Source organism: Hirsutella rhossiliensis, assembly GCF_020360975.1.
Source record: "Hirsutella rhossiliensis strain HR02 chromosome Unknown scaffold00008, whole genome shotgun sequence".
In the NCBI taxonomy this organism is placed as follows: Eukaryota; Fungi; Ascomycota; class Sordariomycetes; order Hypocreales; family Ophiocordycipitaceae; genus Hirsutella; species Hirsutella rhossiliensis.
In genome coordinates, this window is record NW_025408674.1 from 331,196 (window position 1) to 359,129 (window position 27,934).

General features: G+C 58.3%; 3 protein-coding genes across 3 annotated transcripts; 2 read left to right on the forward strand and 1 right to left on the reverse strand.

Moving 5' to 3' along the window:
- Nucleotides 1-1,694: 1,694 nt before the first annotated feature.
- On the reverse strand, nt 1,695-6,748 carry HRG_07283 (PIF1-like helicase domain-containing protein; the record flags this gene model as incomplete). Its single annotated transcript, XM_044865754.1, has 14 exons — nt 1,695-1,940; nt 2,032-2,126; nt 2,175-2,202; nt 2,274-2,324; nt 2,379-2,447; nt 2,519-3,479; nt 4,048-4,204; nt 4,458-4,882; nt 4,925-5,319; nt 5,363-6,150; nt 6,244-6,469; nt 6,520-6,546; nt 6,605-6,625; nt 6,692-6,748. 14 exons carry the CDS (start codon nt 6,746-6,748, stop codon nt 1,695-1,697), a joined length of 3,546 nt encoding a protein of 1,181 aa, XP_044718718.1.
- Nucleotides 6,749-13,360: 6,612 nt separating this feature from the next.
- On the forward strand, nt 13,361-17,460 carry HRG_07284 (PIF1-like helicase domain-containing protein; the record flags this gene model as incomplete). The annotated part of the gene is made up of 12 exons (XM_044865755.1): nt 13,361-13,629; nt 13,737-13,821; nt 13,908-14,045; nt 14,092-14,377; nt 14,443-14,962; nt 15,023-15,083; nt 15,161-15,568; nt 15,637-15,924; nt 16,134-16,570; nt 16,636-17,014; nt 17,069-17,240; nt 17,291-17,460. The coding sequence occupies 12 exons, from the start codon at nt 13,361-13,363 to the stop codon at nt 17,458-17,460; spliced, it is 3,213 nt and encodes a 1,070-aa protein (XP_044718719.1).
- Nucleotides 17,461-22,597: 5,137 nt separating this feature from the next.
- HRG_07285 (PIF1-like helicase domain-containing protein) lies at nt 22,598-27,907 on the forward strand (the record flags this gene model as incomplete). Its single annotated transcript, XM_044865756.1, has 10 exons — nt 22,598-22,668; nt 22,726-22,875; nt 22,922-23,317; nt 23,761-24,418; nt 24,501-25,271; nt 25,472-25,569; nt 25,640-26,187; nt 26,629-27,142; nt 27,205-27,631; nt 27,713-27,907. The coding sequence occupies 10 exons, from the start codon at nt 22,598-22,600 to the stop codon at nt 27,905-27,907; spliced, it is 3,828 nt and encodes a 1,275-aa protein (XP_044718720.1).
- Between the last annotated feature and the right edge of the window lie 27 nt (nt 27,908-27,934).

Genomic DNA, 27,934 nt, shown 5'->3' on the forward strand with positions numbered 1-27,934 from the left:
ATTGTGTAACGATGGGTATGATGTGTTGTATTCCGTTGTGTCTGTCCCTCTTGCAATGCCCTCTTCTAGGCTCCCTATTTATATCCCTTGGTTCCCTATTTGTTGCACTGTTACACTGGCACATCAATATCTACAAGCCTCATCAACCTTTCTTTTGCAAGGCTTATTCACCATTCCCTCAGCCGAGGCATATTCGGCCGTATACTCAGCCAAGACTCATTTTGTCTTCCAGTCAACCTAGGCTAATGCAGGCAATTAACCTTCCTTTTGCCTACGCTTTTCACAGCCACAACCCAACAGCTGGGTTATTCATTCACTTCCACTGTTCTTCTAGCTATATAAGATCATTTACACTCCCTCTCTAGATAGAAGAATCAAGAGCTTTATTCCACTCAAGATTAATGCTTGCTGCCCATCTCGTACTGCAATACTATTGATATCCCCTTTTCAGTTGTATAGGTACAATATCTAGGGGGCTGGGCTCCTCTCCCCAGCCCCCCCTTTGCATACTGACTTTCCCTAGTCGCCGAGGGCTCTTTCAGCTTCCCCCGTATATGCAGTCTCTCTACAGCCTATGTGGCTGCCTAATGCGGTCTCCTAATAGTCTTCTGCAGCCGCAGAACTCTCTGCAGGCTGCCTTTCTGTCTAGCCCGTCGGGGCCCTTAGCTGTATACCCCTTATGGGACCCCGAGCTCAAGATCTCAGACGTGCTTCGCGACAACATTCCAATTTCTGGGCAAGCTGGTAGATGGTGTGAATATACCCTCATTGTTTGTGTATATGCTAATATGCGTTCAGGCGAGAATCCTCCTCCTCAACCCCCTGCTCCGGCGGAAGTTCCCACCGAGGCTACTACCGAGGCTCCCACCGAACCTCCTACCCCCCAAACCTCCTGCCTCCCAAGCCGATAAGTCTGCGATATCAACCCCCTGTCCAGATACAATGGAGGCTTCGGAGGATTGAGGCTCTACAAGTGTGTAACTGTGTACAATCGCGGATTCGAACGCGTTGGACCGACATATTTTGAGGATTCGGCAGAGCTTTTGAAAGTGCTTATTTTCGGTCCATTTGCCTAGGACGGGCGGATCAGTATTTATGTAAGTTAATTTTTGTAGTATTCGAGATTATCGAGAGACTTCTCAGAAGGCTATACCCGTTGGCGGGGCCTCTGGCAGCCAACTAAGGGGAAGGGGCCCCTTAGTTGGGCCCAAAATTCCCGGACAGCCCCAAAACTCCCGGACGCGCGCCTGGTGGGCAAATCCGGGCAAATCCGGGCAAATCCGGGCAAATCCGGGCAAACAGCCGCCACAGCATCCTATGAGTGTCTAGATAAATTTTCTGGACATGCAAATTGTAGAGCCAGTTGCCCTTATTATTTGAGGCTATTGACGATGCAGAAAACACGCGTTTTGCGGCGTTGCGCGGCGTTGAGGCGCGCATGTCACGCGCTTAAAGCTGTGGGTTGTACGATCTGAAACCGAAGTGGGGATCACGACGCGCGGCCAGAGGTATAAAATACTGCGCTACGCCTTGCACTTTAGTCTTTAGGGTTGTGGTGCAAGGCGTACAATCAGCCGAAGGCTGCGAGTCTGGCTACCAGTCGAGCAGTCACCGAACAATCAATACAGTATCTACAATCATACAATCTGTGCCTTGGAAAGTGTCGTTCTTGTCGCGAGTAGCATCAAGTGGAGTTACGTATGCCCGTGGCCTGTCTTGTACGGATTCTGGGTGAGAACCTGTCGTTTGCGAAGTTGCTGATCCCTCATTTTCATCTTAATTCCTTCCGGTGGCGACGCATAAGTCAGGTGGTTGCGGTCAAACGGGGCATCCAGCATCAGACCCTGCAGCGTTTTCACACGCGAGACGGCCACGTAGCTCAATCCGGTCTGAAAGTCACGGCAGGACAGATCCGTCACGATCGTGTCTTCGGTGATGCTCTGCGACTTGTGAACTGTAATGGCGTAACACACGATCAGGAAACTGCGTACGAGTGCAGAGTGTGGCTCCGACGAGGAAGTCCCTGTCTACTGGCAGAATGGGGACAATCTTCCTGCCATCTGCGGTGGTCAGGAATACCGGCCCCGTGTACTTGTCAAACTCCATCATGATCACGCAGGGAGGGTCTTGCATGGGGTCAGCTCCAGGCGCCCAGGCGATATCGTATACCGTACCGCGTGCGCCGTTGCAGAGGCCAACTGGCTGCCAAAGGTTGGACGTCAGCATCAGACGGGCGCCAATGCATACGGAATCTGCTTCGCAAGGTTGCCCGCCTTGTCGTCCGGAGCAGCTGTCGCGCCGGGGCCAACGTTTGTAGCGATGACCTGGATGACTGGTCGGTTGAGGCGGTCAAGGTGGTAATGGTTATATTCGTTCACCCGGTCTTTCGTGGCGTATACCCGTAAGGCGTCGGCGAACCTGGCGACCTCTTGATCGTCTAGCTTTGCCTGCACGCGGCCAGAGAGAAGTTTCCAGGACTCGTAGGATAGTTGGAGCAGCCGCAGTTCCCCGAGAGAGCCTTGCGAAAGGCCGCCTGGTCATCGCCGCACTGCCGCTGAACAACGCTCAGGAAGACAGTCTTATCGAAGCGCATATACGCGTTCCTTCCCTTGATCTCTACTCCCTGCACCTCTTTGTCGTAGTATAGCGGTTTCTGTAGAACAGGAGGAAGCTGGAAGAAGTCGCCCACCAAAAGGACATTGAGTCCGCCAAAGAACTCCTCGTTCCTATGCGGAAATGCCTCGCGGAGACGGTCGTCAATCCAGGATAGCATACGCAGTCCCAGCATGCTTTTCTCGTCGATGATTAGGTACTGAATATCCTTCAGTTTCTTCTGGAGCTGGGCTTTGTCGATGGCGGAGAGCGGCCTGAAGTCCTTGTTGATCGGGAGGTGAAGCAGCGAGTGCAAAGTAGTGCCTGATATCTGATTCCCTGCGACGCCTGTCGGTGCGGCACGCCAGACAGGTGTCCCTCTCCCACGTGTCGCAGCCTGGAGGTGCGCCGAGAGCAGGTTGATGAGATATGACTTGCCTGTGCCACCGCCACCATCCACATGGAGTAGCAACTGGGAACGGTCCTGGGCGAGAAAGTGACCCATCACCGTGTCATACACTATGCGCTGCTCTGGATTCAGGGCATCGCGTGCTTCCAAGGGCTGATGCTCCACATCAAGGTGAAAGGAGCTTTCCGCCTTGCGTTGCTCCCAGTAGTTGCCGCTGAGAATGTCGTCGTTGGTGTATCGTCCGACGTGAGGAGTCCAGTCATAATTCACGTCGATATTTCGCCGGCCAAGTACGTCGATGTCTTCTTCCTCCAGCGGCCGGTCTGGCAGCATGTGGGCGAGCTCATGCCAGTCCTCCTCTGCGATGGGCTCGTCATGCACCTCCTGCACAAACTCATCGTCCTCCGCCTGGAGCTCGTTTGTCCCCACCTCCCCCGTAATGGTCGTCCTCATGGAAATGGTGTCGCCGCCGACAGCACTGGTACGCCGCAACAAAGGACTCACACAGCTGCCCGTCCACAGCAAGCAACTCCTCCGGAGCGCGGTGCGGATGGGCCATCATCAACTTGACACGGCAGAAGTCATGAAACTGGGTTGAGGTTTCCACTGGCCTGTACCGAGGAAAGTAGGACAGAACCCTCTTCTTCGCGTTCGCACCGAGTCTCCTCCATGTCTTGAGATTGTACAGCTGCAGGTACTCGAGATAAGTAATACTCTCATGCTGGTCATTTCTCTGCAGATATTTCCGGTAGCTGCCGACAGCCTCTCTGACATCATCATCGACGCGGTAGGACCGTGCATGCTGCTCTGACGGGCGGCAGTCGACGTACACAACCATCCGAGTCCCTTCCTGCAGAGGGATGTTGAGCAGCAAGTGGGAAATTTCCTGCGCTGAATAATCTCTCTCGGCAATCAACTTATTCATAAGGCGAGAGGAGAAAGACAACAGGGGTTGGTGGTGTGCTGTATGCGGCAAAACCTGATCCGCCAGCCTGCAGTAAGGCTCTGTCTTCTTCTCCGATTTGCTGCAATACTTGGCAGCGTACGTAATGACTGCTTGCAAGCTGGTGCATGGAGATATGTCAATGTTGGCCAGCCATCCCAGAATGATGGCAGGGTTGAAATGATTCATAAGGCTGTCGTTGCGGGCCGCCTCGAAGATGTAGTACGACTTGCCTTCCTTCCTGATGACCGCGGCCAGCTCTCGCAAGGCACGGGGAAGTCAAACGACACTCCCTTTCCGGATTGGCTGCGTTGGCCGCCTCAATATCGGCAGCAGATCCTTCCATGTCCCTCGCCAGGTCGCCGCTTCCTTTTCTGACACGCAAGCAGTACGTGGTATTGCATCTGTGGCGCTGGCAACGGTTGACAATTTGCGAGAGCCGCAGGAATGTCATCTCCACGCCCAGCGGATCTACGCTCAGCGGGTTACCCTCCCCCCGAGGCACAGTCCTACGGGGCTCCGGGTTCACGGCCGTGATGTGGAAGCCCCACGTGCGTGCAAACAGGTCTCGAGCGGCTTCGTCCTCCATGTCGGCGGCGGGGCCCTCCTTCATCCAGTACAGACCGTGGTTGTGCGGACTACCACGCCCTTGCCATTCGTACCGATCCCAGTAATCCGTGACGTTGAACTTCTTCCGCAACACGATATCTCGAAAGAAGCAGTATCGGCGGTAGAAGTGGAAAGCAGCAATGTGAGGGTTCTGTCGCAATAAGTACCGCGACAATGCCATCCTCTCCGGCTCGGAAACGCGCAGCCATTCTCCATATCGGGGCATGTGCTGGTAGAGGCTCCGCCAGTGCAAATCGGCTGGGCTGAATGTGATAAATGCGCCAGGACAGCCCAGGCTGTATGCATACGCCTCGAGGTCCTGCCTCTTTCTGTTCCAAAAGGGGCGCGTACCGCGAATCGACACCGCATGCCTTGTGATCGAGTTGATCAGCGCCTGCGCCTCGGGATCTTCGCTGTGTTCAAGTGCCTGAATAAGCTGCTCTCGCGTGAGTTGTTCGCGGGTGCCGTCATGTTGCTTCACGAAGAATCTCGACCGCGCGCGTGCTTGGGACCGCATCAGAGTGTTGAACGCGACAAAACGGAAGGTCGGGTGCCGTGCAAAACGGCCGTCGTGCCACCGCATCGCGTGCTCGATGTAATCCTTGTACTCAATTGACCGCAAGCGAGGTTCCACAAAGTCGGCTCTGCCGTCTGGAAAGAGGCAGGGGAATGCCAAGGAGAGCAGGGCATGAGAGCGATTGAACTCATTGATCGGCGTGTGCCGTATATTCGGCAGCCGCAGCCCGTGCTGCCCCGCCCTGGGAGCCTGTGGCGAGAGGAAGCCTTGCGTTCGCTTCTGGTTCGCCCGCGAGAACAGACCGCAGAGCATCGAGCTCCGTGTCCTTGGCCAACAGGTCAGGCACCGCAGCCGCGTCCTCTAGCTCAGGCTCTGCCTCCTGATCTTCCTCCGGTCCCACATCGGCAGCCTCCACCTGACTTTGGGGGATGGCATCCACCGCATTGCCGTCCTCGGGCAGTTGGCTCAGTCGCTCTTCGTCGATGACGATGCATCGATAGCCAGGATGATGATGGCGGAGGTAGTCAAGCCATATCATAACCGCCTGGCGGCGCACACGGAACTGGCGGGTGAATTGCCGACTGAGATTGGCGTGTGACGACGTGTTGGCAGGACGCAGCAACACCGTGTTCAACTCCCGCGGCAGAAGCGGGAGCTGGTTGTACACCAAGCCAACCTCGCGGAGAAAGTGAACGACGTGCCCCCGATACTTGTACTGCTGTCCCCGCACCAGCATGATATTGACGTGGACGTGCACGCGAGCGATCAACGACTCTTCAGTAGGCGTAAGCTCAGGCAATCGGGCCGGCACAGGGCCAAAGTCGAGTTGATTTTCGGCAGAGAAGAAATAAGGTTCGTCGGGGCCACGCTTCTCATCCTTTCGATAGCAACGCGAGCAAATGCCGTCATAATCTATTTCCATCTGAAACCAACACTCGCGGCATCGGCTGCAGTATTCCATCTGGTCATTGTCAAGCTTAGTCCAGAACTCGCGCAGGGTGGCCTTATCGCGGTCGGTCAAGGCACAAGCGTCGAGGTCGCCATTCCACACCGGATCTTGCGCATGGAAGACCGCCAATTCTTCCGGTGGAATTATCACTGGACTCCGAAGACGTCGTGGCGGTCTCGACGATCGTGTTTCTCTCCGAGACCTTCTTGGCCGCCCTCCTGTACCTGGGGCGGGACCTCGGCGACCACGCCTTGGCCGTGCGGACGGCTGCGGCGGCCGACGGCGAAGTGGGCTTCTATCCACAGAATCATTGTTCCTGTCACCGTCCTCGTCTTCCTCACCAGGTTCAGAGTCCGGCTCGATCCCCAATCGCTCGAGATACCTGCGTGGTCGAGCGGGTGAAAGCAGGACGTTGACATAATCCTCAGCGTCAATATCAGACTCTGAGAACTGGCCTGTCGTCTCCTTCCTTAGGTATCATACCCCACCTTGAAACCCACCCGTCCGTAGTCGATCTGGGCTCGCATCTATGTTCCATGGTCAGCCCGTAGAAGCTATTGCGAACCACAGCACGAGGATAAATACATTCTCCAGCCAACTCCGAGCCTTGTAAGACGCCCAGCTGAGATATCGTTGGCGTCAGTGACACAACCTCCTGCGCGACGTCGTGACCGGTGGTCGCGCTGGATCGCGGCTACCTTGGTCCTTGCCCTGGCTTTCGAGGATCATCTTGAGAGTTCTTCCCCTTATGGAATCTAGCAGCCACATAAGAGTAATCTATACCACTTGTGCTGCTTCTCGCAGACAAGCCTGAGTGTGGCGCGGCCTGCTCAGTCGTCGACTGCATCAAGGGTGGCGCAAGAGTCCGAAAGGAGCGGGCACTTCCTTGGCTTGGTGGAATTGGCGTCCCCAGCACTACCCGCGGCTGGTCAATCGACTCTTCGAAAGACCTCGCCGTATGACGCCCCAGTAACGTCTCTGATGACGCAGGCCGGGTTCCAGATCTGTTCTGCGCAGGCGATAATCCGACGACTGGGTCGGTTCTCTTTGATGCGGGTCTCTGAGGCGAGGGAGGACGGATTGCGACGTCCCTCAAGGTCTGGGTCGCGCCTCTGGACCTGGAGTACTTCAATTGATCAGCATTGAACACCTCACGGAGTTAGGGATAAAAGCCAACATGAGAGGCGCGCTGATTGCGGCAGCTCAGGCAGCTCCTGGTGTGCCCAACCGACTTCCGTCTGCCGAGGAAGTCTTCCGCGAGTTTCTCTTCGCGACAGCGAATGCACACGATGGAAACTACCCCATCTTGGGCCCCTCGATGAGTAGGTACGGGACTCATTGTAAACGAAAGAAACAACAGAAAGACGCGGTGTGATCGCCATGCTCAGGGGCGGCTACGAAGATTGGACCCATTTTTTCGGGAGTCATCATCCAGTTGAGTTACGTTTTACAAAACCTCAACCAATCAGAAGCCGAAAAACTTAACGAATCCCTGTCAGCACCACGAGAGGAAGGCTCGCCAGCCGCGGCTCGCGCAAAGAAGCCTTTCGGAACGAAATTTGGCGACAAGAGAACCGGAGAAGAGTTGGCTACAGAAGAGAGAGAGTTGGCGACAGTAGATAGGAGACAGGAAGAAGAGTGAGGTCGAGATACGAGACACGGCGAGAGACGTAGAGCATTATCGTGAGTGAAACCGAGACAGAGCGTCGGGGAGGCAGGCTAGGCCGCTGGAGGGAGATTTTGTTTAAAAGGCGCAAACTCAAAGGGCGTGGAGAGACGGCAGGGTTGAAGAGAGATGTGAGTGGGTAATGCATGTCTGGGCGAGTGGAAGGCTCGGAAAATTTACATGTGCTACCGGTATAAGTCGTAGGTATAAACAGAATAAGGAGTATATTGGGGAAGTTTTGACTTGATCGTCTTCATGAAAAGGAGAACAAGAAGAGAAGAGAATGTGCTATTCGAGCCTTTGGCAGTTGATTTTGAGGATGATGAGACATGTTGTCATGTTGTATTGTTTCGTTTGATGCTTTAAAGTTTAGAGAATATTCTTGGGCGGACGTCGGGCGCGCAGTGGTCTGGAAGATATCGACGCGGGAGGTCTGATAGAGCCAGATGCGGATGTGTCTTGGTGATTGACCTGTTCGGTGTCCGTCTCTGACTCTGCGGGTCTTCCGGGGACAGAAAGGAGGAGGTATCGGATTTGGGAGTCTTGACCGTCACAGTCGGTGATTATGGTGGAAGTTTCGGGAGAAAGTCGCGGTCTCTTGGTTGGGGTTTGGTAGGGATCGGGCATTGACCGACTTGATGCCAGCATAAGGGGATCGACTGGGCCAGAAGCATGCGGCGTGGGGGAGGCGGGGCTTTGGGCGGCCTTGGGTTTCTTCGTAGAGGTAAACCTGGCCAACGCAACGCTATAGTCCGAGGATTGCCGACCGCGCTCTTGGGTGTCGTCGGCAGTAGTTGTGTTGCAGAAGCCTGGTCGGACATGGCCTTGTCGTGGAAAGTCCACGTGTCGGGGACGACGATGAAGATATAGTCTTGGTCGAAAGCCGGGGCATGTTTCATGATCTGGTGATCCAGTAAGCCGGCGATTTTGCCCGTACAGGTGAAGAGAGCGTTCGACTGGAACTGGCTGTCGCGCCTCTCGGTCATCTTCTTTCATAGGAGGTCCAAGGATTAGCGTGAATGGGAAGATGACGAAAACTTGGAAGGGTGAAAGCCCTTGAAGGGGGTTTTGCCGGGAATCCCAGGACAAATAAAGGTGGAGAGCTGGACAAAGCCGCAGCAGCTCAGCTGGGTGTCGTCAAGGGCCGCAGCCGAGTTTCCATGCAGGAGGTCGCGGCCGGAGCCGATGACAGGTCCCATGAAGGAGACAATGGGTTGTATCGTTGGGAAAGTATCCACCGAGCTGAGGTGCGAGTGACAATTCTATGGATATCGTCAGGAGGGCAGTGGCGACAGAGATTTGGAGCATAGACTCACGGTTGGTAGCTGTGATCGCGGACTATAAGCGCGGGGACGGTGTATTCTGTGATGTTATCATCGTCCGACTCAAGCCATCACGTCGCTCGATTTCCCACGTCAGGGCAAAGGATGAACACGGCCGACCATGAAGAACCATTGCTCGGTCCATTCCGAGGAGATTATCTGTTGGTTGTATATGGAAATATTAAGGCTGAAGAAGATGCAGGTCGATGGATTGCCAGTATCTGACCGGATTGCTGCATACTCCGGAGTCGACAGCCATGAGGGCGTGGGAAGGAAGACCCTCGCTAGGGTTTCTGCGTTGAGTCCTTTGACACGATGCTCATTCTGGTAGGCGAACCTAGCCGGGCAGCCGGGCTGGACAAAGGCCATCATGGACATGTCGGCGCCAGCATTTTCTGGCTGTCAAGAGGTTGCCGAGGGAGGACGAGGTATCGACGTTGAGCTGGGAGGCCGACATCGTGAGAACATGGCAGATGTAGTCACCGTGGAAGTGTAAATGAGGGGTTACGCAGAGTGGAGGTGGGCATCCTATAAAGCAGGTTTTCTTGCTGCTCGAAAGAGGGCTCGCGGCTAGGGTCGGGGAGACTTAAGAGTCAGAGAATGCTACCTAGATGATAGATCAGAAGCGGGGGTATGCGGGAATGAGCTGGCGAGGTTCTTGAACAGTCTCGACCATCTGGTTCTATGGTCGTGAGTGAAGTAGGGAGCCGGGGGTTGGAAGTTGAGTAGGGGTGATGGCTATGTCGCGAGAAGTTGGAGGTCGGCGAACAGTAAGGTTAGTGTGGGTAAGTCTGCGGAGAAAGAAAGTCCAGCAGTACCCTTCGGTGTCATCGTTGCATGGAGTAGATAGCAAAGGCGACAATAACGAATGAGAGTGAAGGAAAGAAAGAGGTTATGGTAGTATTGCAGGGGTCCCTTTGACGGTCGTCGGTAGTTGGATGGGCATTGCGTGCGGCTGAGCGAGGCGGGTGCCGACCGTGTCGAGTCCACTATTGGGACACGGTGAAGTCGGATATAGGGGACGAGCTGAGGAGGAGGATGCGAGTTGGTCACGAGAACTCTCCAAGAGGGTTTGCAAGTCGAGACTCCGGTGGCTAGCGACTACAAGAGGACAGGCAGGGGGATCCTGGCTGTCGCTTTAGCATGAAGGCCGTTGATGCGACGTTGGTGGTGGCGAGGGAGCAAACCTAGCCGGGTAGTCCGGTTGCACGAGGACACCGTGGACATGTTATCGCCGGCAGCCTTTTGGCTGTTGCTCGACGAGGTGGAGTGGCAGATATTGATGGAGCAACTGATGCGCAAGGTGGGTGGGAAGGCGTTGGAAGGGCCGGAGAGTATGGTTGGAAGTGTGCGGCGGGCGGTTGGCGCGGCCACCCCCATGTGCCGGAGGTCGGCAGTAGCCAGGGATTCGCTGGAGTGCGCAAAGAGAGCACGGCGATGGAAGGGCCGCCTTTGGCAAAGCTGGGGTAGCAGGTCGCACGTGGAGACCAGCCGAGGTCGGGACGGTGGACGCACATAGGGAGGGTAAATGGGGATTACAAAGGGTAGTAGTATTGCATCGCTTCGGTACCATAGGCAAGCATTATAAGGAAGAAATGCCACGGCCATGAGAGTAGTGATCGTTAGGAAGCTTCCCACTCGGAAAGAAATAGTGTACGCCAAGAAGCGAGATTATCCAAGTGGAAGTGCTCCGGAGCCAAAACTTTCTAGCCTGTTGCCAATCCACGCTAGTCGACGTCGAGGAGGCAGTAGCATGGCGGACAGTCCTGCAGGAAGCTAGGCGAGGCGGCCGCTCACCGTGGAGCCTGTTCGTTGTCAGTCGAGGATGGAGAAGAGGGTAGGAACGGGGAGTGCCTGTTTCGGGGTGCGGAGATGATACAGGGCAACTCCGAGAAGGGCACGGAGCACGGGAGACAAGGTTGGGGCGGTTCGGGAGATACAGATCAGTGGCGAATGAAGCATTAACGTTCCGGCTGATTCAGCCTAAGCAGTCTGCGGTCGAAGAAACCGCATGGAGAAAGCATGCAGGGGCGATCGCAAAGTCACTGCCGAGAAGACCGCCGCGAGGCGGTTTGCGGTCAAGCAGAGCACGGAAGTCCCGTAATTTGGTCAGCAGCGGAAATTCCGCGCAACGTCAGTCACCGAGTCCGCTTCCGAGGTTCGTGTTGCCTACAGAACGTGGAGACCAGGGGCAGTGGGCTCTGACAGTCCGCCCTTCATCGGCCGTTTTGCCCCAGGAGAGGGTCCTGAAGGTGACGGGCAGGGAGATAAGGCGGCGACCGGCGGTGTCCCGGGTGTTCGTTCGAAAAGGGACCGACGCTCCGACCTATCCAGCCCAAGGATACGACTTTCCAAGACCTAAGACGAACGGCGCAATTTGCAGCATCGATTGCATGGGGTTTGCCCAAGCTCCGTCGGGGACCGGTTCGGCGGCCAAGGGCACAGGTGGGTGTGGACGATGGCGCAGCAGAGGCAGCGGACGGCTCGCTGCGCGGACAGAGGCAGTCCCGGAGGCGGGAGAAGAGAGCCCGTCTTCCTAGCCGGGATGGGCGCCCGATAAAACAGGTCCGAAGTGGAATCGGAAGGCATAGGAGACGGGAGCTGCAGGCCGAAGACCTGGCGAGTGTGCTGCGCTTTTTGGAGGAAGACTTTGCCTTGAAGGAGAGATTGTCTAACGATCAGACGTGGTGCACGCCAATACCGCTCGAGAGGAAGGTGTCGACGGTGCGAGACTTCTATCAGGCGTTCCACGATGCGAGCACGTTGCCGATACGGACCTGCATGGTGTGCTACCGCAAGTGTACGAGAGGAGAGTTGAGGGAGATTACATGGGATCATTGGCTGTCAAGTTGCGTACCAAAGGGCGGCCGCTCACCATTTTCATGCCGGAGTTGCTTTCCTGAGGGCGAGTCCGTGTCGGTGTGCGCCGAGTGTGGCCGATGCCTGGCGCGCAGGAGCCTGTCGCCGGCGATCCACCTTCACAGTCGCCTTGGCTGCGAGCACATGTTCCCCGATGAGCTCAAGGGACTGACGCCGGTCGAAGAGAAGCTCATCTCGCTGAACTCATGTTACGGGTTTGTCACGAGATATAGCATTCCGGGCGGGCAGAGACAGAGCGTGAAGTATCCGAGGCATGTCAGGGCCACATCACAGTGTTTCCGAACAATGTGCAGGAGCTGGCCACCAAAGTGCTCCCGCACCCCTTTGCAAGCACTGGACGAGATCCACATCTCGTGGCAGGGCGCGGAGAAGCCGGCACCGAGCGACCTGTCGAGTCTCTTGTCGGTGAGGCGGCGGGTGGTCGAGAGGGCCTTGTCTGGCTGAAGCGGAACAACCCCACTACGCCGAGATCGAGATCGACGCGGCGGAGATGGAGAGCTGGGAGACTCGATACACGGGGTACCGTCGTCGGTGTGCGATCGTATGGAGCGGAACGAGCCGCCTGGGTGGGAGAAAGCGCGGACGGCGCACGTTGTGCCGCCCACGGAACGCGCCGTGGACGAGGAGGGCCGGTGGAGATCGAGGAGCTCTTCGCCCTGCTCAACCAAGGACAAGAAGCCGGCGGCCAGGGTGAAGGTCACGGGCCCAACGGAGAAGGCGCGGTTCGCGATGGAAGTGACGCCTGCCCCGACCAGAACGTTCCAGCGATCAACGAGGTGACGTCTTCTGGCATGTTCGCGCTCGACGGACCGCCAGACGTCGCGGACGTGGAGAAGCTGCAGTTTGCCTGTGACGCTGTTGGTGAAGGTGCCGACGACGGCCGTGCGGGCCCGAGAGCGTGGGTCGGGTCCCTAGCCGGGGGGGTTCGGGGGCGTGGCGACGGTGGTTGTGAGCCATACATCCGGGTTTCGCGGGGTGAGTTTACCGATTCCTTTGAGGCGTCCTTCTTTGCCAGGACGTTCCCGACCCTGTTCCCATTTGGCGTTGGGGACCAAGGCTGGTTGAAGAGACCATGGTCGACGCGGGAAGGTCACGGCCAACTTGCGAGGCAGGGCTGTCGAGGCAGAGGCGGCCGCGGAGACCCGTATCGTCTCGAAGCTTGAACCTTCAGGCGTGGGCCGAGATCGTGCTCCGGCGCCATGGTGGTCGATTTGCACTGCACCACATCTTCGCATTTCTCGTCTTCAACATGGGGTGCGGTCGAGGAACCGCCGGGTCAGCATGTTGAGTGTGGGAGGAAGAACTTCCGCAAGGTAGAGCGCATCGTGCGTTCGATGACCACAGAAAGGCTAGCGGCGGCGAGGGTCGAGTTGGAGAGCTCGGGTAAGACGACCGATGGTGACGTGAAGGAGCTTCTCAGGAGCCTCTCGCTTTACGGCCACCGGCAGCCCATGTCGAGAGGTCCGTCTCAATATGCGGCGGAAAATCCAGTCGCTCATCGTCGGATATGGCGTGCCGGCCATCTGGTTCACCATCAACCCGAACGACATTACGAACCCGGTGAAGCTGCGACTGGCGGCATACCGCACACGCGATCCCGACGCGGCCGAGGAGTTCTTAGAAGGCCTTGGGGATGCGTATAAGCGGGCACGGCTGGCGATATCGGATCCCATGAGCTCGGCCGTGTTCTTCCACCGCGAGATGAAGCTGTTCTTCGATCATTACGTGAAGGTCGGTGAAGAGTCGGTATTCGGGCGCATCGGCAAGTACTATGGCGCCGTGGAGACGAACGAACGAGGGCGCTTCATGTTCACGGCTTGCTCTGGCTGCACGGGAACGCGCATCTCAGCTCGATGCTTGCCGACATCCACGGGGAGGATCAGGCGGCGTATCGCGAGCGAATCGTCCGATACATCGATAGCGTCTTCTCAGAGGTAAGAATGCCTACCTAAGATGTGCCACCGGGAGCCTGAAGTACTCTTCTGATGGCCAAGTGGGGCCGGGTTGACGTGCAAGGCAGGATCTGGACCAGGAAAGTTTTTGCGCCGTGCAAGCGGAGCGATCTGTGACGGGCGGTATTGGTTCCCTGCTGGACAACGCCGCGCAGTTCTCGGCCGCGTTTATCGAGGAGGCCAACTTCTGTGCCGGCGCGACGCAGGTGCACACGCATAGCCCGACCTGTGTGAAGTACTCCTTGGGCAAAGGAGGGCGGAAGGGGACCTCTGCCGGTTCAAGGCGCCATGGAGGTTAGTCGACAAGACCGCCCTCACGGCAGACGGGTGCTGCAGATCCGGAGGACACACAGCATGGTCAATCGATGGAACGAGGCTATTGCTGTCGGGCTCCGGCACAACCATGATATTTCCTTCATTGCGACGCAGCGCAAGACAATGGCCCTCATCTATTATGTCACGAACTACGCGACCAAGGTGGAGGACCCGGTGTGGAAGCGTGTGGCGGCCGCGGCCGAGCTCCTGGCCACCTCAACAGGTGATGGCACGGCAAACGGAGGGCGGGACGGTGGCGGAGACGCTGCCACCGATGACCCTGTCAAGGGGACAGGACGCGACAGTTCCTGATGAGAGTGGCGAACCGCGTGTTCACGGAGCGTCCGCTATCACAGGTCGAGGTCGTCGCTCACCTTCTCGGATATCCGGCCGAGTTCACCGACAGCAGCGCGTGGGCGTACCTGAACTGTTCTCTGCTGTACTGGGAAGTCTTTCGGCGATGGCGGCATCTCCGAGAAGCCAGTGGCGCTGCGGCTACGGATGACACCTTGGATGAGTCGGTCGTCGTCGAAGAAGAAGGCCTGAGAATCTCCCACGTCGAGGCGTACCAGCACCGGGGAGAGCTGCTGAAAGGCCTATGCCTGTATGACTACATATCGATCGTCAGACTGAAACGCATCGGCAACGACGAGAGCTGGGCGGCTTGGGAGATGTCTTTCGAGGATGGATGGGCGCCGGGACGACGCTGGGTTCAGGTGCTCAGGCGGCCGGGCAAGCACGCTACCGTCTGCCTCGACGGCTACCTGAGCAAGGACTTCACCTACGATGACGAGTCGTGCTACCGGAGGTGTGTATGGCAACTGCTCTGTCAGCGGGCATTATCGGAGAGGCTAACCCACCCCAGAAGGGCAGCCGTGCAGCATCTTGCGCTGTTCGTGCCGTGGAGTCCTTCCTGGGCGAAGGAACAGGTGAGATCAACAGCATCTGGGCGCGGGCTCGAGACGCTATGGCCCCGAGAATATCATGTCTGGTCGACAACGTGCAGCTGCTTCGACGATCCGCCGAAGACGCAAAACGCGACGCCAAGCAATGGGCAGCCTCGTCCGGCGATGGCGACCCGACGGTCGCACACGTCGAGGAGGGTGGAGCAGGCGAGGCGGGCGCGGAGTCTGCAGCGACATATCAGCCCAACAGCATCGGAGACGCAACGCGGCTCATCGACGTCGTCCGAGGTGCAGTGGGAGCGAATCAGGTGACGGCCAAGTCGCCGGAGCTCATGGCAATGATACAGCAGCTCTGTCGGTTTCAGCAATCGGCGCTGCGCTCGACGGCCGAGCTCGAGGCCACGGCGCTGATCGAACGAGGGGAGAGGCGGTTAAGCATGCCAGGGCGGGTATTTTCCGGGGCCGCACTACCGCCGCAGGATCAGGTCAAGGCTATCAAGTCGCAGCAGGTAAGTGCCTCGAAGGAGAGGGAGAGGATGATCCAAGGGATACAAAGCACGCCCGCCGCCTGGGAAAGCGATCGCCGCGCAGCGTTGCGAAGGGTGATGACCGGTTTGGGGAGGACGAGGTCGAAATGACGATGGCCGACTCCGACGAGACCGCTATCGACGCAGGGGCGGGAATGGACGTTCAGTTTGGCCCATCAACCTCCTTCCTCGCGGCGGGCAAGGTGTTGGCAACACGGCTGACGCTGAACAAGAGGCAGTCCATCGCTTTTCTGATAATATGCCGCCAGCTCGATTTGATGCAGCAGACCGACGGGGCGATGCCTGCCAGCTGCGCCAGTTCGTCGGTGGCGAGGGCGGTACCGGCAAGTCGCGAATCATCGAGGCACTCGTCGAGCTGTTCAGTAAAAGAGCCTTTCGAATCGTCTGCTGATCACGGCGACGTCGGGGACTGCGGCGGCGCGGATCAACGGCATCACGATCCACTCCGCCTGCGGGTTCACTAAAGACCAAGGGGCGGGGCGCGAACATGGTCAAAGACCTTGACGGGGTGCGGCTGCCGAAACAGGCGGAGCGGTTCATCCACGGCCAGTCTCGAATGGATTGGCAGGAGAAGGATGTGCTCGTCATCGACGAGGTGAGCATGCTCGGGGCGCGGACGCTGCACGCCGTGAACGAGCGGCTTCGCCGGCTTCGCGGATCGCGGCAAGATTTCGGGGGGATCCCCATCGTCCTCTTCTGCGGAGATTTTCAGCAGTTCCGGCCGGTCCAAGAGAGGTCGATCGTCCTGCCTAGCGCGGCCATCTCGTGGGACGTAGACAACTCGTTCAAGGCCGAGCAGCGTCACCAGCACGACAAAGCGCACGCACTGTGGAAGAGGTTCACGACGGTCGTCATGCTGGACGAGCAGATGCGCGCCGCCGGCGACCCGGAGCTGCAGAGGCTGCTGAAGCGGATCCGTCTAGGCGTGCAGGATCGGACGGATCTAAACCTCCTCAACTCAAGGTGCTACCGGGAGGAAGGCGGATCCCTTGGGAGACGGGCATCACCGTGGTGACGCCGCTCAATAGGAATCGGTGGAACCTGAACATGGAGGCGAGCCTGGCGTTCCGGGTCCAGCAGCGGTCGACGATGCGCATTTTCATCTCCGAGCACAAGTGGAAGGAGGAGCTGCCGACGGAGGAAGAGGCGATCATGATACTCAACCAGGGCGACGATAGCGCGATCCCGGTGCCGGCCGTCTTCATGTTCGTGGCCGGGATGCCCATCGTCGTGAACCACAACACCCACCAGGGGCTGAAGCTAGTGAACGGCGCGAGCTACTCGGCGGTGGAGGTCATTGTCGACAAGGCGTACCCGGGGCATCGGATCTCGGCCGATATGACGATCCACTTCGGGCCGCCGGCGGGGATCATTCTCGAATCGGAGACGACGAGATATCTCCACTTCGTCGGGATGCCGCCGGGCACGATCTTGTTGACACCCATGACCGTTAAGATACAGTGCCAGCGAAAAAGGCCGTGGCAACGCAACGACGTCAGCCGAAAGGGTTTGCCGTGCGCAGCAGCGTTCGCGTGCACGGACTACAAGGTGCAGGGCAAAACGCTGGAGCGCGTGGCCCTCGAGCTGCGAGGACACGGACGACGAAGATGGATGGAACGGTGGTGCCCTCGCAGTGCGACCCGTACGGCCTGTACGTGCAGCTATCGCGCTGCCGAACTCTAGACGGCATCATGCTCGTGTCCAAGGTGCGGGACAGAGACTTGGTGGGCAACCGGGTCCCCGAGGAGATGACTGCCGCACAGGCCAGGCTCGAGGTACTGAGCGAGAGGACCGTTGAGGAGGCGTTGCGCTGGCTGGACGGTGATGCTGAAGAGTCAAGGCGGCCGGGCTAGGTGACGCGATGAAGAGTTCGGCAGGCGGGAAGAGTCGGCAGGCGGCAGACAGGGTGGGAGGCGCCTAGTGGTGGGATAAGGCACGCGAAAAGGCAACAGAAGCCGGGGGAAGGGCAGCGACCAACGAGGAGGGAGGCAAGGAGGGACCAATCACAAGGGACCAATCAAGGGGCGGAGAACTTTTGGGGGGAGAGGGCGGGGTCTGCGGGGCACGTTAGAAGGCCTTTCGTTCCTCAAGGCAAATAGAAGGCCTTTCGTTCCTCAAGGCAAACCCTCATACGAGGGGAAGGCTCGCCAGCCGCGGCTCGCGCAAAGAGGCCTTTCGGAACGAAAGTTGGCGATGGCGACAGGAGAAAGTCGGCGAGAGGAGAGAGTTGGCGACAGGAGATAGGAGACAGGGGAAGTGAGAGGAAGACAGGAAGAAGAGTGAGATAAGAGATATGAGATGGAGATCCGGCGAGAGACGTAGAGCATTATCGTGAGTGAAATCGAGACAGAGCGTCAGAGAGGCAGCCTAGGCCGCTGCAAGGAGATTTTGCTTTGCAAAGGCGCAAAGGGCGTGGAGAGGCAGGGGTGAAGAGAGTTGTGGGTGGGTAATGCATGTGTGGGCAGTGGAAGGCTCTGAGGATTTACAGGTGCTATAAGTGGTGGATATAAACAGAATAAGGAGTATATTGGAGAAGTTTTGACTGGATTGTCTTTGTGAAAAGGAGAGCAAGAGGAGAAGGAAATATCCCATTAGGGCCTTTCGCACTTGAGTTTGAGGATGATGAAACATGTTCCTTGTCATGTTGTGTTGTTTCGTTCGTTGCTTTACAGAATATTCTTGGGCGGATGTCGGGCGCGGTGCGGTCGGGAAGAGATTGACGCCGGAGGTCTGATAGGGCCAGAGGCGGATGTGGCTGGGTGATTGACTGGCTCGGTGTCCGTCTCTGAGTCTCCGGGGTCTTCGTGGGACAGAAGGGAGGAAGTGTCGGATTTGGCGGGGCCTCGACTATCACAGGCGGCGACTATGGTGGAAATTTCTGGAGAAAGTCGCGGTCTCTTGGTTGGGGTTTGGTCGGGATCGGGCAATGACCGCTTTGATGTCATCATAAGGGGATCGACTGACCTAGATGCAGGCGGCGTGGGAGGCGCCGCTTGGGGCGGCATTGCGTTTTTGGTAGAGGTAAACCTGGCCAACGCATCGCTATAGTCCGAGGGTTGCCGACTGAGCCCTTGGGTGTCGTCGGCAGTAGCTGTGTCGCAGAAGCCTGGTTGGACATGGCCCTGTCAAGGAAAGTCCATGTATCGGGGACGACGATGAAGATATAGTCTTGCTCGAAGGCCGGGGCATGTGTCATGATCTGGTGATCGAGTAAGCCGGCGATTTTGCCCGTGCAGGTGAGGAGAGCGTTCGGCTGGAACTGGCTATCGCGCCTCTCGGTCATCTTCTTGCATAGGAGGTCCAAGGATTGGCGTGAATGGGAAGATGACGAAAAGTTGAAAGGGATGAAAGCCCTTGAAGGGTGTTTTGCCCGGAATCCCAGGACAGATAAAGGTCGAGAGCTGGACAAAGCCGCAACAGCTCAGCTGGGTGTCGTCAAGGGCCGCAGCCGAGTTTCCATGCAGAAGGTCGCGGCCGGAACCGATGACAGGTCCCGTGAAGGAGACAATGGGTTGTATCGCTGGGAAGGCATCCGCCGAGCCGAGGGTGCGAGGGATGACTCTGTGGCCATCGTCAGAGATGGTAGTGGTGACGGAGGTCTGGAGCATACACCTACGGCTGGTAGCTGTGGTCGCGGACGATGAGAGCCGGGATGGTGTATTCTGTAATGTTGTCATCCTCCGACTCGAAGCTATCACGTCGCTCGATTTCCACGTCAGGGCAAAGGGATGAACACGGCCGACCATAAAGAACCACTGCTCGGTCCATTCCGAGGGGATTATCTGTTGGTTGTATATGGAAATATTAAGGCTCAAGAAGATGCAGGTCGATGGATTGTCAGTATCTGACCGGATTGCTGCATACTCTGGAGTCGACAGCCATGAGGGCGTTGGAAGGAAGACCCTCGCTAGGGTTTCTGCGTTGAGCCCTTTGACACGATGCTCATTCTGGTAGGCGAACCTAGACGGGCAGCCGGGCTGGACAAAGGCCATCATGGACATGTCGGCGCCAGCATTTTTCTGGCTGTCAAGAGGTTGCCGCGGGAGGACGAGGTATCGACGTCGAGCTGGGAGGCCGACATCGTGAGAACATGGCAGATGTGGTCACCGTGGAAGTGTAAAGGAGGTTAGGCAGAGTAGAGGTAGGCATCCTATAAAGCAGGTTTTCTTGCTGCTCGAAAGAGGCTCGTGGCTCGGGTCGGGGAGACTTGAGAGTCAGTGAATGCTACCTAGGTGATAGATCAGAAGCGGGGGTATGCGGGAATGAGCTGGCGAGGTTCTCGAGCAGTCTCGACCATCTGGTTCTGTGGTCGTGAGTGAAGTAGGGAGCCGGGGGTTGGAAGTTGAGTAGGGGTGATGGCTATGTTGCGAGAAGTTGGAGGTCGGCGAACGGTAAGGTTAGTGTGGGTAAGACTGCGGAGAAAGAAAGTCCAGTAGTCCCCTTCGGTGTCATCGTTGCATGGAGTAGATAGCAAAGGGGGCAATAACGAATGAGAGTGAAGGAAAGAAAGAGGTTATGGTAGTATTGCAGGACTCCCTTTGACGGTCGTCGGTAGTTGGATGGGCATTGCGTGCGGCTGAGCGAGGCGGGTGCCGACCGTGTCGAGTCTACTATTGGGACACGGTGAAGTCGGATATATGGGTCGACCTGAGGAGGAGGATGCGAGTTGGTCACGAGAACTTTCCAAGAGGGTTTGCAAGTCGAGACTCCGGTGGCTAGCGACTACAAGAGGACAGGCAGGGGTCCTGGCTATCGCTTTAGCATTAAGGCCGTTGATGCGACATTGGTGCTGGCGAGGGAGCAAATCTAGAAGGGTAGTCCGGCTGCATGAGGGACGTCATGGACATGTTATCGCCGGCAGCCTTGTGGCTGTTGCTCGACGAGGCGGATTGGCGGGTATTGATGGTGAACTGATGCGCAAGGTTGGTAGGATGGTGTTGGAAGGGCTGAAGAGTATGGTTTGAAGTGTGCGGCAGGCGGTTGTCGCGGCCATCTCCATGTGCCGGAGGTCGGCAGTGGCCAGGGATTCGCTGGAGTGCGCAAAAGAGAGCACGGCGATGGAAGGGTCGCTTTTGGCAAAGCTGGGGTAGCAGGTCGCACGTGGAGACCAGGCGAGGCCGGGACGGTGGACGCACATAGATAGGCATGGTAACGGGGGAATATAGAGGGGTAGTATTGCATCGCCTCGGTACCATAGGGAAGCATTTTATAGGGAAGAAACGCCACGGCCATGAGGGAAGTGATGGTTAGGGAGCTTCCCATTCGGGAGAAGTAGCGTCGTCAACAAGCGAGACTGTCCAAGTGGAGGTGCTCCGGAGCCAAAGCTTTATAGCCTGTTGCCAATTTACGGCAGTCGACGTCGAGGAGGCAGCAGCATGGCGGACAGTCCTGCAGTGAAGTTAAGCGAGGCGGTTGCTCACCCTGAAGCCTGTTCGTTGTCAGTCGGGGATGGAGAAGAGGTGAGAACGTGAGCGGGTCGGGTTCGGGGCTCGGAGATGGTGCGACAGGAGCCGGTGTAGATGTGGTGGCAGCTTCTGAGAGGGGCCGCAGAGCACGGGGGGAGAGCCTGGGACGGTTACGAAGATACGAATCACGGGCGAATGCGGCATCAACGTTCCGGCCGATTCAGCCTAGAAACCTGTGGTTGAAGACACCGCATGGAGACAGCACGCAGAAGCAATTGCGAGGTCGTTGCCGAGAAGACCGCCGCGAGGCGGTTTGCGGTCAAACAGAGCACGGAAGTTCCATAATATGGTTAGCAGCGGAAGTTCCGCGCAACATCAGTCACCGGGTCAGCTTCCGAGGCCCCTGTTGCCTAGGGAACGTGGAGATATGGGGTAGCGGACTCTGATCGTCCGCTCCTCATCGGCACTTTCTGCCTCAGGAGGAGATCCTGAAGATGAGGAGCAACGTGTTACGGCGGCGGCGGGCGATGTCCCGAGTGTTCATTCGAAGGAGGTACCGAAGCTTCGATCCATCCAGCCTAGGGAACCGGTATTCGACAACTTAAGAGAAAACGGGCAATTAGCAGCAGCGATTGCGTCTGGTTTGCCCAAGCGCCGTCGGGGACGGAGTTGGCGGGTAAAGGGAGTACCAGGCCGCAGGGGTGTCTCCAACGCAGCAGGTACGGCGCAGCATCCGGGGCCGTCTCCTGTGGGGGTGGGCGACGCCGCGGCAGAGCCAGCGGACGCTTCGCTGAGCGGGCGGAGGCTGCAACAAAGGGAGGTGGGCGGCTCATCGCGGGTGGCGGCTGGGGAGCCCGTGCAGTTTGATCGGCAGCAAGAACGAGGAGAGTGCTGGAAAGGGCAAGGACTGAGGTCAAGGTTCGGCATGGAAAACGTTCGCCAGCACGGCCCGGTGCCTGTCCAGTGCAAAGGGCCGGATGGCGTGTCAGGGGATGCGCACGTAGTCGGGCAGTCGTCGCCAAAGCTGCCGCATCCGACGGCTTGCGAAGAAGCGAATCAGCCACGGAGAGAAGAAATCATGGATCGGAGGCGGCCCCGGAGGCGGGAGAAGAGAAAACGTCTTCCTGGTCCGGACGAGCGCCCGAGAAAACAGATTCGGAGTGGAATCGGAAGGCAGAGGAGTCGGGAGCTGCGGGCCGAAGACCTGGCGAGTGTGCTGCGTTTTTTGGAGGAAGACTTCGCCATGAAGGAGAGGCTCTAACGATCAGACGTGGTGTACGCCAATACCGCACGACAGGAAGGTGTCGACGGTGCGGGATTTTTATCAGGCGTTCCACGATGCGAGCACGTTGCCGATACGGACCTGCATGATGTGCTACCGCAAGCGTACGAGAAAAGAGCTGAGGAGATCAGATGGGATCAATGGCTGTCAAGCTGCGTGCCAGAGGGCGGCCGCTCACCATTTTCATGCCGGAGCTGCTTTCCGAAGGCGAGCCCGTGTCGGTGTGTGCGGAGTGCCCGATGCCTGGCGCGCGGGAGTCTGTCGCCGGCGGTCCATCTTCACACTCGCCTTGGCTGTGAGCACATGTTCCCTGACGAGCTCAAGGGACTCACGCTGGTCGAAGAGAAGCTCGTCTCGCTCAACTCCTGCTATGGGTTTGTCACGAGATATAGCATTCCGGGCGGGCAGAGGCAGGCCGTGAGGTATCCGAGGCACGTCAAGGGCCACATCACAGTGTTTCCCAACAACGTGCAGGAGCTGGCGACCAAGGTGCTCCGCACCCCTTTGCAAGCACTGGACGAGATCCACGTTTCGTGGCAGGGCGTGGAGAAGCCGGCACCGAGCGACCTGTCGAGTCTCTTGTCGGTGAGGCGGCGGGTCGTCGAGAGGGCTCTTGTTTGGCTGAAGAGGAGCAACCCCACTACGCCGAGATCGAGATCGACGTGGCGGAGATGGAGAGTTGGGAGACCCGATAGACGGGGTGCCGGCCTTGGTGTATGATCGCATGGAGCGGAACGAGCCGTCCGCATGGGAGAAAACGCGGACGGCGCACGTTGTGCCGCCCACGGAGCGCGCCATGGACGACGAGGGGTCGGTGGAGATCGAGGAACTCTTCGCTCTGCTCAAGCAAAGGCAGGAAACGGGAGGCGAGGCTGAAGGGCACGGGCCCAACGAAGAAGGCGCGGGTCGTGATGGAGTTGGTGCTAGCCCCGATCAGAACGTTCGACCAATCAACGAGGTGACGTCTTCCGGCATGTTTGGGCTGGACGGACCGCCAGACGTGGCGGATGTCGAGAAGCTGCGGTTTGCCTGTGACGCTGTTGGCGCAGGTGCCGACGACGGCCGCGCGGGCCCGAGAACGTGGGTCGGATCCTCGGTGGGGTCGAGGGCGTGGCGACGATGGCAGTGAGCCATACATTCGAGTCTCGCGGGGATGAGTTTGCCGACTCCTTTGAGACGTCCTTCTTCGCCAGAACGTTCCCGACCCTGTTCCCATTTGGCGTTGGGGACCAAGGCTGGCCGAAGAGGCCATAGCCGAGGCGGGAAGGCCCTACCAACTTGCGAGGCACCGGTAGAGCTGTTGAGGCAGGGGCGGCAGCGGGAGACATCGTATCCTCCCGAAGCTTGAACCTCCGGATTTGGGCCGACATCGTGCTCCGGCGCCATGGTGGCCGGTTTGCGTTGCACCACATATTTGCATTTCTCGTCTTCAACATGGGGGTGCGGTCGAGGAACCGCCGCGTCAGCATGCTGAGTGTGGCGAGGAAGGACTTCGGCAAGGTCGAGCGCGTTGCCCGCTCGATGACCGCGCAAAGGTTAGCGGCGGCGAGGGTCGAGTTGGAGAGCTCGGGCAAGACGACCGATGAGGGCGTGAAGGAGCTTCTCAGGAGCCTCTCGCTGTACGGCCACCGGCAACCCATGTCGAGAGAGGTTCGGCTCAATATGCGGCGGAAAATCCAGTCGCTCATCGTTGGCTACGGCGTTCCGGCCATCTGGTTCACCATCAACCCAAACGACATTACGAACCCGGTGAAGCTGCGACTGGCGGCATATCGGACACGCGATCCCGGCGCGGCCGAGGAGTTCCTAGAAGGCCTTGGGAGTGCGTACAAGCGGACAAGGCTGGCCATGTCCGATCCGATGAGCGCCGCCGTATTCTTCCACCGGGAGATGAAGCTGTTCTTCGATCATTACGTGAAGGTCGGAGAAGAGTCGGTATTCGGGCGCATCGGCAAGTACTATGGCGCTGTGGAGACCAACGAACGAGGGGCGCTTCATGTTCACGGCTTGCTCTGGTTGCACGGAAACGCGCATCTCAGCTCGATGCTTGCCGACATCCACGGGGAGGATCAGGCGGCGAATCGCGAGCGAATCATACGATACGTCGATAGTGTCTTCTCCGAGGTAAGAATAGCTAAGACGTGTCACTGAGAACCTGAATTGCTCGTCCGATGGACAAACGGGGCCAGGCTGACGTGCAAGATAGGATCTGGATCAGGAAGGGTTCTGCGCCGTGCAAGCGGAGCGATCTGTGACGTCCGATATTTCCTCCCTGCTGGACAACACCGAGCAGTTTTCGGCCGCATTTGACCAGGAGGCCAACTTCTGTGCCGGCGCTACACAGGTTCACACGCATAGCCCGACCTGTGTCAAGTATTCCTTGGGCAAAGGAGCGCGGAAAGGGAATCTATGCCGGTTTAAGTCTCCATGGAGGTTGGTCGACAAGACCGCCATCACGGCAGACGGGGTGTTGCAGATCCGGAGGACTCACAGCATGGTCAATCGATGGAACAAGGCTATCGCTGTTGGGCTCCGGCACAACCACGACATTTCCTTCATTGCGACGCAGCGCAAGACCATGGCCCTTATGTATTATGTCACGAACTACGCGACGAAGGTGGAGGACCCGGTGTGGAAGCGTGTGGCGGCCGCGGCCGACCTCCTGGCCGCCTCAACGGGTGACGGCACGGCCAACGGAGGACAGGACGACGGTGGAGGTGCTGTTGGCGATGACGCCGCCAAGGGGAACAGGACGCGACAGTTCTTGATGAGGGTGGCGAATCGTGTGTTCACGGAGCGTCCGCTGTCTCAGGTCGAGGTCATTGCTCATCTTCTGGGATATCCGGCCGAGTTCACCAACAGCAGCGCCTGGGCGTACCTGAACACATCTCTGCTGTACTGGGAAGTCTTTCGACGGTGGCCGTATCTCCGACGAGCAAATGGCGCGGCGGCCATAGATGATGCTCTGAATGAGTCGGTCGTTGTCGAAGAAGCAGGCCTGAGGATCTCCCACGTTGAGGCGTACCAGCACCGGGGAGAGCTCCTGCGAGGGCTATGCTTATACGACTACATATCGCTCATTAGACTAAAACGCACCAGTAAGGATGAGAGCTGTGCGGCCTGGGGGGGGAGGTGCCCTTCGAGGATGGATGGGCGCCAGGGAGACGCTGGGTCCAGGTGCTCAGGCGGCCGGGCAAGCATGCTACCGTCTGCCTCGATGGCTACCTGAGCAAGGACTTCGGCCACAACGACGACGAGGAGTCGTGCCACCGGAGGTGTGTATAGCAACCGCCCTGCCGGCAGGCATCATCAGAGTGGCTAACCTCCCCCCCCTTCCCCTTAAAGGGCAGCCGTGCAGCATCTTGCGCTATTTGTGCCGTGGAGTCCTTTCTGTGCGAAGAAACAGGTGAGATCAATAGCATCTGGGAGCGGGCGCGAGGCGCTGGCCCCGAGAATATCATGTCTCGTCGACAACGTGCAGCTGCTTCGACGATCAGCCGAAGACGCAAAGCGCGACGCCAAGCAATGGGCGGCCTCATCCGGCGATGGCGATTCCACGGTCGCCCACGTCGAGGAGGGCGAGACAGGCGAGGCGGGCGCAGAATTTGCAGCGACATATCGGTCCAACAACATCGGAGACGCAACGCGCCTGATCGACGTCGTCCGAGGCGCAGTGGGCACGAATCAGGTGACGGCCAAGTCGCCGGAGCTCATGGCAATGATGCGGCAGCTCTGTCGATTCCAGCAATCGGCGCTCTGCTCAACGGCCGAGCTCGAGGCCATCGCGATTCCCGAACAAGGGTTGAGGTGCATAAGCATGCCAGGGCGGGTATTTTCCGGGGCCGCACTACCGCCGCAGGATCAGGTCAAGGCTATCAAGTCGCAGCAGATAAGTGCGTCGAGGGAAAGGGAGAGAATGATCCAAGGCGTACAAACCACAATCGCAGTCCGGGAAAGCGATCGCCGAGCTGCGTTGCGGAGGGTGATGACCGGCTTCGGGAGGACGACGTCGAATGACGACAGCCGACTCCGACGAGACGGCTAGCGACGCAGAAGCGGGAATGCGCGTCCAGTTTGGCCCATCGACCTCCTTCTTCGCGGCGGGCAAGGAGTTGTCAACACGGCTAACGCTGAACAAGAGGCAGTCGATCGCTTTCCTAATAATATGCCGCCAGCTCGATTTGATGCGACAAACGAATAGGGCGATGCCGGCCAGCTCTGCCAGTTCGTCGGCGGCGAGGGGGGCACCGGCAAGTCGCGGATCATTGGGGCACTCGTCGAGCTGTTCAGTGGGAAGAGCCTTTCGAATCGTCTGCTGATCACGGCGACGTCAGGGACTGCCGCGGCGCAGATCAACGGCATCACGATCCACTCCGCCTGCGGGTTCACTAAAGACCAAGGGGCGGGCGGCGCGAACACAGCCAAGGACCTTGACGGGGTGCGGCTGACAAAACGGGCGGAGCGGTTCATCCACGGCCAGTCTCGGATGGACTGGCAGGAGAAGGACGTGCTTGTCATCGATGAGGTGAGCATGCTCGGAGCGCGGACGCTGCACGCCATAAACGAGCGACTCTGTTGGCTTCGCGGATCGCAGAAAGATTTCGGGGGGATCCCCATCGTCCTCTTCTGCGGAGACTTTCAGCAGTTCCGGCCGGTCCAAGAGAGGTCGATCGTCCCGCCGAGCGCGGCCATCTCGTGGGACGTAGACAACTCGTTCAAGGCCGAGCAGCGGCACCAGCACGACAAAGCGCACGCGCTGTGGAAGAGATTCACGACGGTCGTCATGTTGAACGAGCAAATGCGCGCCGCCGGGGATCCGGAATTGCAGGGGCTGCTGAAGCGGATCCGGCAGGGTGTGCAGGACCGCACGGATCTGGACCTCCTCAACTCAAGTGCTACCGCGAGGGCAGGCGGATCCCTTGGGAGACTGGCATCACCGTGGTGACGCCGCTGAACAGGAATCGGTGGAACCTAAACATGGAGGCAAGCTTGGCGTTCCGGGTCCAGCAGCGGTCGACGATGCGCATCTTCATCTCCGAGCACAAGTGGAAGGAGGGCCTGCCGACCGAGGAAGAAGCGATCATGATACTCAATCAAGGCGACGATAGCGCGATCCCCGTGCCGGCCGTCTTCATGTTCGTGGCCGGGATGCCGGTCGTCGTGAACCACAACACCCATCAGGGGCTGAAGCTGGTGAACGGCGCCGGCTACTCGGCGGTGGAGGTCATTGTCGACAAGGCGTCCCCGGGGCATCGGATCTCGTCCGACATGACGATCCACTTCGGGCCGCCGGCGGGGATATTACTGGAATCGGCGACGACAAAGGACCTCCACTTCGTCGGGATGCCGCCGGGCACGATCTTGTTAACGCCGATGAGCGTCAGGATACACTGCCAACGAAAGCGGCCGTGGCAGCAGAACGACGTCAGCCGGAAGGGATTGCCGTGCGCAGCAGCCTTCGCCTGCACGGACTACAAGGTGCAGGGCAGAACGCCAGAGCGCGTGGCCCTGGAGCTGCGGGGACACGGACGACGAAAGTCGATGGAAGGGCCGTGCCCTCGCAATGCGACCCGTACAGCTTATATGTGCAGCTATCGCGCTGTCGAACGCTAGACGGCATCACGCTCGTGTCCAAGGTGC